We start from the raw sequence: 15,992 nt of genomic DNA, 5'->3' as shown, positions 1-15,992 counted from the left end.
AGAAGACAGGGAGCCCAAAAGTAGGTGGAGCCATAGTCAATGTCAGGTGGAGCCATTGTTCTTCCTGCCAATCTGTCAAAAATTGAGAACCAGGAGGAGGAAGCCAAGGGCTATCTCCAGGGATGGATGCTATGAAGAAGGAAGGTGTAGGGTGGCTGCTAAGGGCAGGCTAAGGTTGGTGAGGAAATGCCTTGTTCATCCGCTGCAAGAAAGAGAACAGTGAAGAGGTAAGGCACTCCTGATCCCTTCAACTATTAAGGGACCAGGAAATGTTATGCCTTCACCAGGGCAAAGTACTGCTTTAAAAAGCGAGCTGAATAAGCTGGCAAAAAAGCACGTTGCAAGGAGAACCCTGTTGCTGGATCAAGCCCGTGGCCCACCATAGTCCAGCACCCTCTCCTCACAGTGGCCAGTTAGGTGCCTGAATAGGAAGCCCACAAAAGCAGGATCCCACCTGAGATTCCCAGCCAATGTATTCAGAAGCACAGTGGATAAGGGAGACTGGTGGCAGGGAGACATCGTGTCTCAAGTAACAAGATGATCTTCCAGGAAGGAGAAGAAGCCGAGGCCTGACATGTATTAAGGAAGCCCAAACGCTGCCTTGCACCACACACACACACACACACACACACACACACACACACACAAACCCGGTCACACTCCCTCCAGCTGTAAATAAATCATTAGCCCTTTCCCCGCCTCTGAAATTAATTCTGCATGTTCCGCCCGCAAGCTGGAGAGACAAGATTCCAGACAAGAGGCAGCCTAAATTTAGATGCTGACAAGTGACAGCGGATGAGATTTCCCCACCCCCAGCAAGCCTCTGAAGGCTGCCTCAGGCAACCTACTTCATTTCAGATTCAGGATCAAGTCCCCAGGTGGGATGATGCTCAGCCCCTGACTGGCTACTGGGGCTCTCTCACAAACTCACCTGGGAAGTCCAGGCACAGTAGGGCTTAGAAACACAGGGTGCTTGCCTTACAGAGTCAGGTCAAGGGTCCCTTTAACTTAACATTGTCTACACTGATTGGCATCAGCTCTCCAGGCAAGGGACATTCCCAACCCTACCAGAAGATGCTGGGGATTGAACCTGGGACCTTTGGCGGGCAAAGCAGATGCTCTACAACTAAGCTAAAGCCCGTCACTAACCAGCTGATGAATTTCAATCTCCAGGCTGGTTTCAGCTTCCCTCCACCCACCAGATTCTGCGAAACTGTGGCAAGTCTACCAGTCCGTCTTCCCTGTCCTGGAAAGACTCCTTTATAATTTCAAATCTTGGCTTGGCTGGAGCTCCCGGATCATCATGGGAGTTCTAGAAGCTGTGGTTTCGCTTTCAGGCTTAGCTCATCAGAGGCCAAACAGGAGGACCAGAGCACAACAGCACGCTCCCCAATTGTGATTCCCCACTTTTAAATGGCTCAGGACTGCAATACCTCAAGGACCACCTCTCCCTATATGAACCCGCCCAAACCCTGAGATCATAATCTGAGGCCCTTCTTTCATGTGCCTCCTCCACAAGAGGTCCAGAAAGTGGCAACAGAGGAACGGGGCCTTTTCTGCAGTGGCTCCCCACTTGTCGAATGCTTTCCCCAGGGAGACTCGCCTGGCGCCTTCATTGCGTATCTTTAGGCGCCAGGCAAAATCATTCCTCTCTTCCCAGGCCTTTGGCTGATTAAACAATCTATGGCCTTTTAAACTGTGATGGGGGTGGGTTGTTTTTATTTGTTACGTTGTATTTTGTATTTTTGTGTTTTTATATTGCAAACTGCCCCGTGATCCTCAGATGAAGGGCGGTATAGAAATTTAATTAATTAATTAGTCATAAAAAATAAATAAATACATTCCCAGAGCCATGCTGCCTCTGGCGGGAGAGGGAGAACATAGCCCTAGTGGCTGGTAGATACTGACAGCCTTATCTTCCATGAATTTGTCTAATCCTCTTTAAAAGCTATCCAAATTGGTGAGCATCACTAGATCTCATGGGAATGAAAAAGTCATTTATTTTATCTCGTCTTCATTAAGGATGCAAGGGAAGCCTGCTGATCAGGCCAGTGGCTTATCTAGTCCAGCATCTTGTTCTTATGGTGGTCAACCAGAAGCCTCTAGGAAACCAGAAAGTGGGACCCAGCAAACAAACATCATTGTCTCTGACCATGGAGGCAGACATAGCCTTCCTGGCTATTAAGCCATCGATAGTCCTCTCCTCCATGAATTTGCCCAATCCTCTTTTAAAAGCCATCCAAGTTGGTGGCTATCACTGCCTCTTGGGGCAGGGAATTCCAATATTCTGCTCCAATGAGTATCTCCCAGTTCTAGCATTATGAGGAGCAGAACCTCTGTCTATTCACTTCTTCCACACCCTGTACGATCTTATACACCACTATCAATCCCCCCCTCTTGCCCCCCTTTTCTCTAAACTGAAAAGCCTCAAATGCTGTAACCTTTCCTCACAGGGGAGTTGCTCCAATGCCTTGAACATTTTTGGTTGCCCTCTATCTGAACCTTCTCCAGCTTTCTACAATATCCCTTTTTGCATGAGACGCCCATTTCCCCCCAATAAGGCTTAAGACAGCTCAACATCAAAGCCGGCTTGGCTAGCATCAGAGTCTATTTTGCAAGAGAGAGAGAGAGAGAGGTGAAATTAAGCGCTGCAGTGAGGAGCGCATATTCATAACTTGGCAACTGCAGCTATCTGCGGAGCTGGATAATTAAACACCCATATTTAAACAAATGAGTAGGTAAGAAATGAAATTAAATCCCAATTATCTTCTATCTCCTACCCCCTCTCCTGTCCTCTTCCTTTTCTGGGTAGCTTAACCAAGCTCTGGCTCTGTCGTCGTCCCCCCTTTAGTTTCTATGGTGTTATCTCCAATTAGATTTCTGGGGCTAATGTGCGTTTCGCTTTAGCGGGTTATTCATTCAATTGAAATCAAATTACTAATAATTTGCAAGCTATCAAGCTGCACGAGTCGTGTATTTGGGTGGGTTGGAGGGACCAAGAAGGCTCCTTATAAATTACTAATAATTAAATGGGGGGGGGAGAGATTTGAAGAGGGGGTTAGAGTGGGGCGGGAGCTAGAAGCAAACAGCAGCAAGGCAGCTGCTGACACTCCCTTTCTCTGCTGCAACCTCCACTGCCTTTCCTCTAATACACAATCAGTTACACAGGGTTTAATAAGAAAAGCCAGATGTGTCCCTCAACAACCCGAGGCAAGGCTTCCTCTCTGCTTGGAAAAGGAGGGGAAGCAGAAGGCGGCCTGGGAAAGGGGCCACGCATCAGTGGTAGGGCTTTGTATGCAAGAGGTGCCAGGCTCAACCCTCACTTGCATTGCCAGGTAGGGCTCAGAAAGCAGCTTGGAGGGAAGCTGGCAATCCCTGTGTGCAAAGACAGACCAAAGGCCTGACTCTGCAAAAGGCAGTGCCCTCTGTTCCCAGCAGTTGCTGGCATCTGTCTGTCTATAGAGACCATGGAAGAATGTGCCGTGGGAGCAGGGGTGCGGAATATGTTCCTGTGTCTTAAGGAAAGCTCTTTAAGCTTAGGGGTTGCGTGCCAACTTTGCGTATATCAAACACAAAAGTACATAATAAAAAACAAAAGCAAACCAATAATCCGTATTTTAAAGGAGATAGGATGCTAGCCAAAGGGCTGGTTGAGGTGGAACATTTCTGTCTGGCGCCTAAAGGTGTATAATTAAGTTGCCAGCTGAACCACTGTGGAAAAGGCGCCTTCTTGTGTTGCCACCCTCAGATGATGACTGCAAGATTCAGATTGGTTCATCTGCCGATAAGTGGCCTTTGAGGTATTGTGGTCCTGAGCCATTTAAAGCTTAATAGGTAAAAATCAGCACTTTGAATTGGGGCTGGAGACTAACTGGCAACCAATGCAGTCAGGCCAGGATCAGCATTATATGCTCAAATCATCTTGCTCCAGTGAGCAACCTGGTGGCCCTATTCTACACTAGCTGAAGTTTCCAAACCATCTTCTGAGGCAGTATACCACATTAGAAGATCCCGGGTTCAATCCCTGACACCTCCAGGTACAGCTGTCTGGAGAGCCGCTGTCAGTCAGTGCAAACAATACGGAGCTAAAAGGACCAATGCTCCAACTCCGTACAAGGCAGCTTCTTCTTCTTTTATTTTTTAAATAAATTAAAAACATGTAAGAAACATGCGTATCAATAAATAAACATGAACTATAAGCCAATACAAAAGTGACTAATTGTTCATTCTATTGAGAAAGTTACAACAGACAACCTGGCATTTGCTAAGAAATGCAAAAAACAGACACAATAGTAATTTGGGTCCTCAATCCTGTAGGTATCTCATAAGTTTCCATGAGTTTGAGGTGGCCTTCTCGTTTGATCATACAGGAGCATAATGGATCTTCCTGGCAGCTTCTTAAGGGAGCAGATGTAGCTCTGGGGCAGAGCATCTGATTTGCATGCAGAAGGTCACAGGTTCAATCCTCAGCATCTCCAGGTAGGGCTAGGAGAGACCCATGTCTGAAACCCTAGAGAGCCAATGCCAGGCACTATAAACAAAACTGAGTTAGAAAATTCAGTGGTCTGGCTCCGTATAAGACAGACTTCTAGACCCCAAGTGTTGCATTTTAAAGTGCTGTAACCCACAATGAAGGGTGGTGCTGTGAGTTAAACCACAGAGCCTAGGGCTTGCCGATCAGAAGGTCGGCAGTTCAAATCCCCACGACGGGATGAGCTCCCATTGCTCGATCCCTGCTCCTGCCAACCTAGCAGTTCGAAAGCACAAAGAGCAAGTAGATAAATAGGTACCGCTCCGGCGGGAAGGTAAACGGCGTTTCCGTGCGCTGCTCTGGTTCGCCAGAAGCGGCTTAGTCATGCTGGCCACATGACCCAGAAGCTGTACACCAGCTCCCTTGGCCAGTAAAGCGAGATGAGCGCTGCAACCTCAGAGTCGTCCGCGACTGGACCTAACGGTCAGCGGTCCCTTTACCTTTACCTAACCCACTCTGAGACCTTAGAGTGAATGGTGGGAACTAAAGTAAGTTGTTATTATTTCCTAAAACAAATCAGCTGTGTGTGGAAGGATGGCTAGTCGACATTCCTACTGTTAACAGACAGACAGACTGATTGACTAATAGTACATAAAATATATAGATATAATCAGACACATTCAGAAATCTAACAGGCCAAGGTGTTGTTGGGTTCTTAAAGGCCCAAGATGCAAATCTGCATAAATAGACAGAGTGCCTCTGGGAAAGTTTAGATGGCTCACTGGAACCTGTGCTTTTCAGCAGGTATGCAAAAAGAAAAGAAAAGAGTTTAACAAACAGATAAGGCAGGAAATCTGCGTTATTAGCAGCTAAGTTTTCCTCAGAATAAACTCACCAAAATTAATGCACACAAGTTGGTAGTGTCCATTAACTTCAACAGGTCTACTATAACAAGTCTGGTTGGAGATATTGGGTTGTATGCAATGCTAGCCCTACTCAGAGTAGACCTATTGGAAGCTAATGGACATGATGTAGGTCCACTGTAGGTCTGCTCTAAGTGGGATTTAGCTGGGGCACAAGCCTCAGGAAAAAGACCACAACTTATACCAGCATTTTCACCCATATATGCAATTTTATGCCCTTGCAGATAGTGTGTAATATTTGTTGGATAGCCGAGCGTCGGCTCATATATTATTTCACAGAGTGCGAATTTGGAGAGGTTCTCGTTGTTCCACCATTCCTAACATAGACCTAGGTGCTTTTGCTCTCTGGGGCTTGTTGGAAAAGGGACCAGCTTGCCTTATACAAACTCAGAAAAATTGTCCCTTTAGCTAGGTACTGTCTACACTGACTGGCAGTGGCTATCCAGCATTTCGGGCAGGGAGCCTTTCTCAGCCCTACCTGGAGATGCTGGATGTTGAACTTGGAGTCTTCTCCGTGCAAAGCAGGTGCTCTACCTGGCTCCCTTTTAGGAAGGGATTACTCCCGGCACACACTCAGCCTCCCCCTCTGCGCTGCCTGCCAGTTCCACAGCACAATAAAGTAGCCATTTCCGCTCACTATCAAATCTAAGTCCTCATTAGACCCGCTGCCGCTTCCTGGCACTCTGGATCAAATCCAGCGCTCGTTTCCCAGACGGATCTTAAATGTATTTTATTTATTAGGGTGACAGTCATTACTATGAAGCGGCGGCGGCAGCAAGCAGCTGTGCTGGAGGAGGAAATGTCAGGAGAACACCGAAGGGCTAGGCTGAGGAACAGCATCACTGGCAGGGAACACAAAAGCCCAACCAGAGCTGCACCTAGGAAGCTGGGCCCTTGAATGGTGGTACAAACAGGCCTAGAGATTTCTCCTCCTCACTGTCCCAACCACAGCACCTCTCTATACTACTACTTCTTTAGCAATCACTCGTAGCAGAGTAGGATTGTCTTCCATGAACATGGTCTTAACAGTGAGTCCGTAAGTGACTGCGGAGGCCAGTTCTGGATCCACACGTTCTTCCACAGTGGGGGCGTTGATCAAGAGTAGGGTTTGCCAAATGTGCCTTCCTCTTAGCACGTTTCTCCCTTTCATCCTGAGTTTGAGCATCTTCAAAGTGCATGACACCTTTGGTAAAGGCTGTTCTCCAATTGGAGTGCTCGCAGGTCAGTATTTCCCAATTGTCGGTGTTTATACCACATTTTTTTAGATTCGCCTTGAGAGTGTCTTTAAACCTCTTTTGTTGACCACCAGCATTACGCTTTCCATTTTTAAGTTCGGAATAGAGTATTTGCTTCGGAAGACGATCATCAGGCATCTGCACAACATGACCAGTCCAACAAAGTTGATGTTGAAGAATCTTTGCTTCTTCCAGTTCCAGTAGTTCACCTATCTTCCCAAGTGATGCGTAAAAATTTTCAGAGATACCGTTGATGGAATCTTTCAAGGAGTTGCAAGAATTTTGTCGGCTGCAGCGAATAAAGAGATGCCTTGATAATTTCCGCAATCTGTTCTATCTGCCTTCACAGCCGTTGCAACATAACACATCTTATGCCTGTTCTGCCATTGAGGACTTCTTGGGTCATTCTTTGTCTAGCTCCTAGCTCCTCCCCTTTGACAACCCTGGTGGGAGTATGGGACTCCCGACGGCTTTGCTCATAAGGGTCATGGGAACATGCAAGCCCACTCACCACAACAAGGTGATGATCCAGTGGGTGAGACCACTCTGTACATAGGGATGGGTGAACACACCAACTTTGATTCCTCTCAATTTCGCATTTTTCCAGTCTTAAATTTAGTTCTCCACATTTCTACGTCAGTCTGCAGTGTTTTGCTGTTTTTGAAGGCCCCATGAAAACTCATCAGCATTTTAATGCAAACTCCTAATAATATACTGTACATACTGTTGTATGGAATTTTGCATAACGTACATTTTAGTTTTGCAAAAGGGAGCAGATTGTCTGCCTAACAGAACTACAACTTTAAGGATTAATGCCCAAGTTTGCTTTTTTCCTCTTCCCTCCCTATCCCTCTTACCTTTAGTGATTTTTTTTTTTTTTTAGATTGTAAGCCTGCAGGCAGGGGCTTGTCTTGCTTAACTTATTGTATGGAAGCTGCTCTGGGAGCCTTTTTTTGCTGCTGAAGGGCAGGGCACAAAAACACTAAATAAACTGATTGATTGATCAATTGTAGGGCTGGCCCTTCTGTCAATGGAAGATAAATCCCAGACCTGGGCATCTTAAGAGTCTTTTATCATCATCATCTTTTTAAATTAAATTTCTATACACCCTTCATCCAAGGATTGTGGGGCGCGTTTAAAATATAAAACACAAATCTACGTAACATACACTACCATTACGACTTGCAACACACACACCCACACACACACCAGTGGGTAGATGGTCCCATAAAAGCCTCAAAAGAACAAGTTTGGCTGGAGATACTGAGCTGTATCCAATGCTAGTCCTACTTGGGAGTAGACCCTTTGGATGGTAATAAATATGACTGAATGTAGGCACATAAATTTAAATGGGTCTGCTCCGAGTAGGATTTAGTTGAGCATAATTCTCAGTAGAGAGATTCCTACTTACGAAGGTTCCCAGAGAAGATGGGAGCCACAGACCTGCCCCACTCCCTGCCCCCTTTGCACACAGCTGCGTCCCACAAGTGCCAGAAACATGTAAGGAGGGTGGGGGAGCAGGGATGCAGAATGGGGGGTGGGTGGGAGAATGGGGCCTGCTTTGGTTTGAACTCCAATCAATTAGAGAGGCAAAGAGCAGCAGCCTTCAGGGATGTCAGAAATAGATTTCCACTTAAGAGCACCAGGGATGCGGCTGACAGACTGACAGCCCCAAACCATTAAAGCCTTCACGGAGGCTGGCAATTTTGCTATTAGAAGATGGAAGTCTGGGTAAGAACGGCGCGGTGACCCGGTTCACTGGAGGCAAAGTGGAAAGGAAATGGGGGCAGGGGAAGGGGGGAAGCAGCGGAACGGGGGGAGGAGGGGGGGCGGACAGATAGTCCCCCCTCCCACTGCTAAACCACAGAGACACTCAGCCCATCAGTCAAAATAACAGCGGCGAAATGAGGGGAATTCTAAAAACGTATATCTGACCCTCCCTTAACCTCATCCATCAATCTTTCCACACCTCCCTTGTTCCAATCCGTAGTCTCGCTTCCCAATCCTCTCCCCCTCTCTTCTTCGAATAACTGCGGGCTGTATGGACAACTCCCAGCACATTGGCGGGACACCAATAAAATATCCCAGCTACCCCCGGAGCTGTTTTGCCTGCTCAACCCGTGAGACTGCCGATTTAAAAGAGCATTCCCCACCAGCCCCAAGCCAAAAGGACTGTTGCCAGTTTTAAAAGACGCGTTTTGGTTGCGCTTCTTCTTGCTGGTAGGGGCACTTGACGTCAGCTGCAGGGGCCTGCACCGAAAGGTAGATTTCTCCACGAGTGGCTGTTAGTCGCTGAAGACCGTTCCATCAGATTCCTATTCTGTCTCTGGGGTGGGTGGGCTGGAGTGAGGATCTTACGCGTTCAAACACACATACTAATAGGATACAAAATGTTGGTCCACTTAACGCAAGCCAGAGGCAGAGAAACTATAGGGGACGCCAAATAATTGTGGGATGCCAGTTGATGAATCACAAGTGAGGAGAGTCCTGTTGCTCTCAGGTCCTCTGCTGGTTTGCCAGAGGCATCTTGTTGTCAAGAGATAACAAGATGCTGGTCTATGATGGGCTACTGGCCTGCCCGATCCAACAGGGCTCTTCTTACTTAGCTTCTTATTTTATTAGTGACTCAGCTGGTTAGTTTAAACCAAGGGTGGGGAAGCTGAAAGTCCAGGGCTCCAGGCAGCGGAGGTATAGGATCAGAGTTTTCATTCTCCTAGATGTCAACCTGGGAAGGTAGCCCAAGCCCCACCTGCCCCTCGCTTCCCTCTACAGGAGGTGCAGAAACTGTGTTCTCGACCACTGGACCAACTTATCAGTCTCCATCCGTTCAATCCGCCAAAGCCTGTCTTTGCATGCAGGGAAGTACCTAACTCGCCGAGGGTTTGAGATCCATTGGACACCCTCACCTGGTTTTGCCGGCCACTCAAAGCCATTCCCAGGGTGTGGCCACCGTCACATGCCGACAGCTTCTAGGAGCCACAGGTGAGAGCTGAGTGCAGGGTGGGGACCAAAGGTAGACACACTTACCCAGAAGGAGCACGACATGCCCCCCACAAGAGGTACTACCCCTCCCCAAACACCCCATACACCCTTGACTGTAGCTACTGTACAAAGGTTAAGAGTCACCTCTGTTGTCCTACTCACCCTGGACCTACCCACCACTAGCATGTGGCCCTCATAAGATTGCCTACAAGGAAATGTGGCCCCTGGACTGAAAAGGGTTCCTCACTCTTCGTGACATGAAAGACCACCTGCTCTTTGACTTGTGACCCAGTGCTCACTTAGTAGCCTACTTGCTTCCTGCCAGCTCTTTCTCGCTCTCTTCCTTCAGTAACTTTGCCCAGGAGCTTTGCGTCTCTTGGCTCCACTTATTCTCCACTTATTTCAGCTTATTCTGCCCAGGCTGCATCTCTGCTGCTTCCCCCACCTCCTGACCATTTGTATCTACTAAGGATTTTCATCCTATCAGGCATTATGACCTTTTGCTTCACCTTCGGAAGCTGCAGTGTCTGTCAACATTCTATTCCGGCAGCGTTCCCCGAGCAGTAAGGAATGCTAACATCACAAGCAGATCAATGAATGGCTAGTTTCTCAGGGAAGCAAACAGTTTTCAGCCTATAGGCAGATAAATTACTTGAGCCCCACGTGTCAAGAGATAACTTCTTCCTTAATATTCCAAACCACACAGTTTGTAAATCATTCTCTGTTAAATACGGTACTACTATTTTGAAGTGGTATAGAGGATCTCAGTAATCCTACCCTGTAAGGCAGGCCAGCACTATTTTTGTAGGCGGGGTAGGGGGGGGGGAAGGAACTGAAATTGAAAAACATCCAGTGGCCATATTCAGACATCACATTAAACCATGGTTTAGTGGAGCCAAGCCTACTCTCAGGCTCGTGTGTTCCTCCTTCCCCTCACACATGGTCAGGAGGATGAGTTTGGACTAACCTGAAAAAGGGTTTTACTAATCTATTGGGGGCTACCAAGAGAAGAACTGAATGTTGCATTCCTATGCTGGGCATGGAAGAAGCGAGTTTCCTATCTCTAACAACCCCACTTGCTGCTAGCCCTCCTCTGGCAGACCACTCACTTGCAATTCCAGGTCGCCTATAGGCCAGAGTGTAATTGAAAGAACGAGTTAAGGGATAGCAAAAGCTTCCAAGCTCCAATCTCTCTCAGTGGAGCAAAGAAAGCAGAAGAGAGGGAGAGCAAAAACCAGGAGACAAAGACAGACATCTTCTCGACACACTAAACCATGGCTTAACACAGGGCAGGGAACCTGTAGAGGAGGGTTATTAGTTTGTTTTGCTTTTGTTTTTCTTTTTATTGCATATTTGTGTTGTTTTATCTTGTATTTTTATTCTGTGAAATGCCCTGAGATCTTCGGACAGAAAACAAACAGGATTATAGTATCCTGGACAATTGGCCAGGTTGGTTGGGGTTGATGAAAATTGGAGTCCAAACAACTGGAGGGTACTATTCTGAGAAAGACTAGCTTAAAAATGCACGGCAAAGTATTCTGAACTCATTGGTTTCAGAATTAAAATCTTTAGCCAAGGACGTAGTCAACTGGGGATTTTTCTAGCCTTGAGACCTTCCATGAAAACAGAGCGAGGCTGAAATCACAGGTACACTCTTACTGGGAAGCAAGCCCCACTGGTGTACGTTATGCACAAAATTGGGATGCAAAATCTCAGAGGAAACCACTTTAGTAGATGACCAAGCCAATGACTAATAGTTAAAACTTTCTCTCCTCTTCTTTCTTTCCTGACTGTATTTTCTCGCCAATGAGCCCAAGCAAATCACTATAATTAAGATTCTGAAGATAAAAGCATTTTATTGGTTTGCAAACCCTGGGTATTCATCTAACAAACTATTCGCCTCCCTCCTTAGTAAGACAAAGCAGGGCTACTGGAAGAGAGGCGCTGAATTAAATGGGTAGTTAAAAAGGAAGGATGAACAATTTGGAGATGCTTTGTGCCTGGCTCCATAGCACATCGCGCACCCGTGGTAGGGAAGGACGCAGACCTATTGCCCAGCTTTACATGCAGAGTTAATAAACTGCATCCACAACAATGGCCACAAGAAACAGGGTGTCAAGTCAGAGATGCTTCTTTTTCAGTTGGGGTGGGGGTTTGGGGGAGGAGACGCTGTGCCACTCCAGCTCCCCAGACCTCTGCTGTTGGCGACCCGGCAAAGTGGGAGGAAAACGGCTTAGTGACTGGCAAGCAACAGGCACATAAAACCCCCTCACACACAGAACTAGAAAAGCAATTACACGCCTTTGCTCTCCCATTCCTTTGTTTTTATAGGGCTTGTTTCGGAATCCAAGCAACTCTGTGCATTAGCGAGTGCAGGGAGAGGATGGTGGTGATGATGATCAAGAATAGCTGTAATGATACACTTGGGGGTGGAGGGCAATGAGACACAGCTGCAATACATTTTCATTGCCTCTCCGTTACAAGGTATTACACAATGCACACTTTCCCAGAGGAATCCAAAGTCTGGACTATCTTTGGGGATTGCTTTGTTTCCCCAGAGGGAAAAATTGCCTCTCCTCTACCCATGGCAGCTACATTGCCAGGGGTGTAGAATATAGGGAGTTGTTTTATACTGAATCAGACCATTGGTCCATCTAGCTTAGTATTGTCGGCACTGGCTGGCAGCAGCTCTCCAGCGTTTCAAACATTCTCCCAGCCCTAGTTGGAGATGCTGGGGATTGAACCTGGGACCCCCTTGATGAGGGGTAGCATATCTGCTCCAATGGAGTCTTTGTCTGTACTTGTACACTTGTAAATAAAGCAAACATTTTTAAATGACACTCAAATCTCCAGTGATCTCTCCTCTAAAGAAAACCAAACCCACTGCCCCTGGAATCTATTATGACTCAGGGAAGTGGGGAAAGCACAACAAGTATGTTTTTTACGGCATAACTCTTCTACAAGAAGTGTGATCACACAATCTTACTGTCTAGGCTTGCTTTCAGGGCATGTGGATTTTTATGAGCACTACATGACATCACAACATGTCCACCAATGGCTTTCAAAGGGAAATATGCAGCCATCCAATCAGAGACTTTTTGCAGTCTCACAACTTGCAACCGCTGGGGTGGGAGCACAAATGATCAACTCACACTCAATGCTTTGGGGTGGGGGGTGGGGAGATAGGAAATAACAATAAACAAAATTACCTTCTTTTCATGATACTAATATGCAAATCCTCCTCCTGCTTGACATCAGGGTGGTGACCGTTGACCTTGTCGCTCTCCTCACTGTCGTCACTGTGTGAGAAAATGGAGGGAAGCTCTTTCTTTGGGGTCCTGGTAGGAGGCAAGGGGATAGTCCTCTTCTCAGCAAGGCGACCCCGATTCTGCGGAAGGGGAGAAATCCGGAGTCGGGGGGGGGGGGGGAGAGAAAGAGGAAAAGATCAGATTAGGTGACTCAGTCAAGATGTGCTGAAGGGGCAAGGTTTTTTAAATACAGTCAGTCATCTGTTGGGGTGGCTCTGTTGACACTTCCATAATCCTTATGCAAAACAAACTATAGTTAATGTTAATGGTGTGAACAAATCATCAAAGCTGAGGCGTACAGCAGATTATCAATTAGACCTTGGTTTCTTACATTACAGAATGATTAAAAGCACCAGAAAAGGCTGCTGAGCCTTTGTCTGAATCTTTTGTGGCTCTTTATCCACAGCTCTTTAGCTGTTGGGTGGTGATAGCTCCTTAACCAGTTTGGCAGGAGACTGGATTCCTATGCAATACTAAATTGTGGTTAGTATTAACTAATTTTGTAAACCAAGTAGATGCTTTAATTAATGAGTAATCTTTAACCACAGTTAATAAACCATAGCTAAGCTGCTGGGCTCACAAGTACAGTGGAACCTTGGTTCTCGAACGCAATCCATTCGACTCCCAAAACCGAAACCAAGGCGCAGCTTCCGATTGGCTGCAGGAGGTTAAAGTGGAAGCCGCGTCGGTTGTTCAGCTTCCGAAAAACGTTCAAAAACTGGAACACTTGCTTCTGGGTTTTCGACATTTGGGAGCCGATTTGTTGGTCAACTAAGCAGAACGAGAACCAAGGTTTCATTGTAATGCTATGCCATGGTTTAATAAACCATAGTTTAATGCACCATGGTGCTTGGGAACCCTGAGAAATGGGAGGAAACAGCAGTGGATGGGAGACTGCAGAGGAAAAAAGTGGCAGGCACAAAAGGGTTAAATACCCCTCCCATTTGCCACTCTAAAAATGCCTCCACATTCCCCCCCCCCCCCCCCCGATATTTTACAGGCAGTATTCAGCAACAAACACAGGAAGGTTCCAAATATGCAACAAAGTATTCAGTTGCACCCTAACAAAAATGACACTCCTGGTTGTTTTTTTAATTGAAGCCATTCCTGGAAATCTGAGCACAGCACCTATATGGAGCATTTACTCCAGCAATTGATGCTTTCGCCAGGGACCCCCAGAGCTCAATGCCTAACCTCCCCCCTCCACCCCCACAGCTAGATGTCGCAGTGCACCTCTTTCCCGCTAAGTCACAATTTATCGCATCAATTAAGAGTCAGCGGCCTGCAAATTCCCAACACACAACTGCCACGGGACTGCCTCGAGTGCGGCTCCAGAAGCTGAGGAAGGGGACGGTGCCGATCTCAGCTCATAAAAATCATTTAATGGCCATTATGGTACCTAAGAGCAGTTACTTGGTCTCAGTGGCTGCTCAGGGACTCATCATACTTAACTAGAGAAGGGGGAAGGAACAGAGGGTGTGTGTTGGGGATTGAGAACAGCCCTTGCGGAAACTATTCAGAGCCCCACACACAGAGAAATAGGGGGTCCTGTTAAGCTTCCTTTAACAGCCCTGCCAGGCTCACAATCGGGGGTGGCTCAAGTGCACACTTATGGGTCAAGTGGCCTGCATTTGCGACTCTAACACAGCCTCTCCCCCAACTTGGTGCTCAGATGCTTGGGACTACAGACACATTTACACACTGGACTTTCAAGCAGCAATGATCGGTTCTCATAGAATTGTAGAGCTGGAAGAGACCTTGAGGGTCATCTAGTCCAAACCCCTGCAATACAGTGGTACCTCGGGTTAAGTACTTAATTCGTTCCGGAGGTCCGTTCTTAACCTGAAACTGTTCTTAACCTGAAGCACCACTTTAGCTAATGGGGCCTCCTGCTGCTGCCGGAGCACAATTTCTGTTCTCATCCTGAAGCAAAGTTCTTAACCTGAAGCACTATTTCTGGGTTAGCAGAGTCTGTAACCTGAAGCGTATGTAACCTGAAGCGTATGTAACCCAAGGTATCACTGTACAAGAATCTTTTGCCCACTGTTGGGCTTTTTGCCCAACTTCTCTTCTGCACTAGGGCAGGGGCAGGGGCCGGGACGTGCACACGCACACACACACACTGCTCCTGTTGCACTACTGCTGGCTGAATGCAGAGTGGCATGAAACTAAATTTTATTAAGTTGGGTCCATTATTTTCAACAGGTCCACCCGGAGTCAAACTTAGCTGAATGCCACCCTATAATACCACAGATAGGTAGCCGTGTTGGTCTGCCATAGTCAAAACAAAAAAAAATTTTTCTTTCCAGTAGCACCTTAAAGACCAACTAAGTTAGTTCTTAAGGTGCTACTGGAAAGGAATTTTTTTTTTGTTTTGACTATAATACCACAGTCATTCCTCCAGATTAACCTAACACATCAAAGTTAATGGGTTGTAGTAAATGCTAGTTCTACTCAGATTAGATTCCTAGCACTGCAAGCCAATGGGCAGGCTTGCAGCTTGCTTCAGCATGATTCTAGTCCACTTTATTTAACCACCACTAGTCCTGATGTTTTGCACATTACCAAATGTGTATTAAGAGTCCTGAAGACAACGGAATGTAGACAATGCTAGTCCTTTTCAGAGTAGACCCCACTGAAATTAACACAACTTAGGTCCATTCGTTTCAATGGATCTACTCTGAGTAGGATTTAGCTGCATGCAACCCAAAGATGTGACCAAGAACTTTGCATCAACATGTGAAACATAGTCCCCCTCATATAACCTACTGCATAATTTCTATTACTGGCACACCACCCCGAACAATTGGAAATGTTCACAAACATTCCATGTCATCACAACACCTCAGCCAATGGCTAAGAGGCTTGCAAATAACCCGCCGCTGGTCTGAGCTTCACAGATACCATAGTGGAAAAGAGGTTTCCTAGTCACTAAAAATTAGGTGCTGGGAAAAAGTTGGCTGAATTCAAGGTCCTAATTTGTTCTGGGTTTGTTTCCTTCTCGGGGAGTAACACAGCAACTGAAGCATATATCAAACATCTGAAACATTTCACAGTTGCTAGTCCAGCATCC

The 15,992-nt window shown here is 46.6% G+C and overlaps 1 protein-coding gene and 1 long non-coding RNA gene across 16 annotated transcripts in view; one reads left to right on the top strand and one right to left on the bottom strand.

Moving 5' to 3' along the window:
• Positions 1-15,992, top strand: part of LOC310769620 — a 343,443-nt gene that overhangs the window by 5,880 nt on the left and 321,571 nt on the right. The window lies entirely within an intron of this gene.
• SAMD11 (sterile alpha motif domain containing 11) overlaps positions 1-15,992 on the bottom strand; it is a 317,484-nt gene that overhangs the window by 101,306 nt on the left and 200,186 nt on the right. For all 15 annotated transcript variants that reach the window (XM_083628579.1, XM_083628580.1, XM_083628571.1 and 12 more), the window contains one exon: positions 12,821-12,999. In XM_083628579.1, the coding sequence (XP_083484705.1) occupies positions 12,821-12,999 (179 nt within the window). The remainder of the gene's footprint in view (positions 1-12,820; positions 13,000-15,992) is intronic.

Source organism: Podarcis filfolensis, assembly GCF_964270895.1.
Source record: "Podarcis filfolensis genome assembly, chromosome: 8".
Lineage (NCBI taxonomy): Eukaryota > Metazoa > Chordata > Lepidosauria > Squamata > Lacertidae > Podarcis > Podarcis filfolensis.
This window is presented reverse-complemented; position numbering and strand designations above follow the sequence as displayed.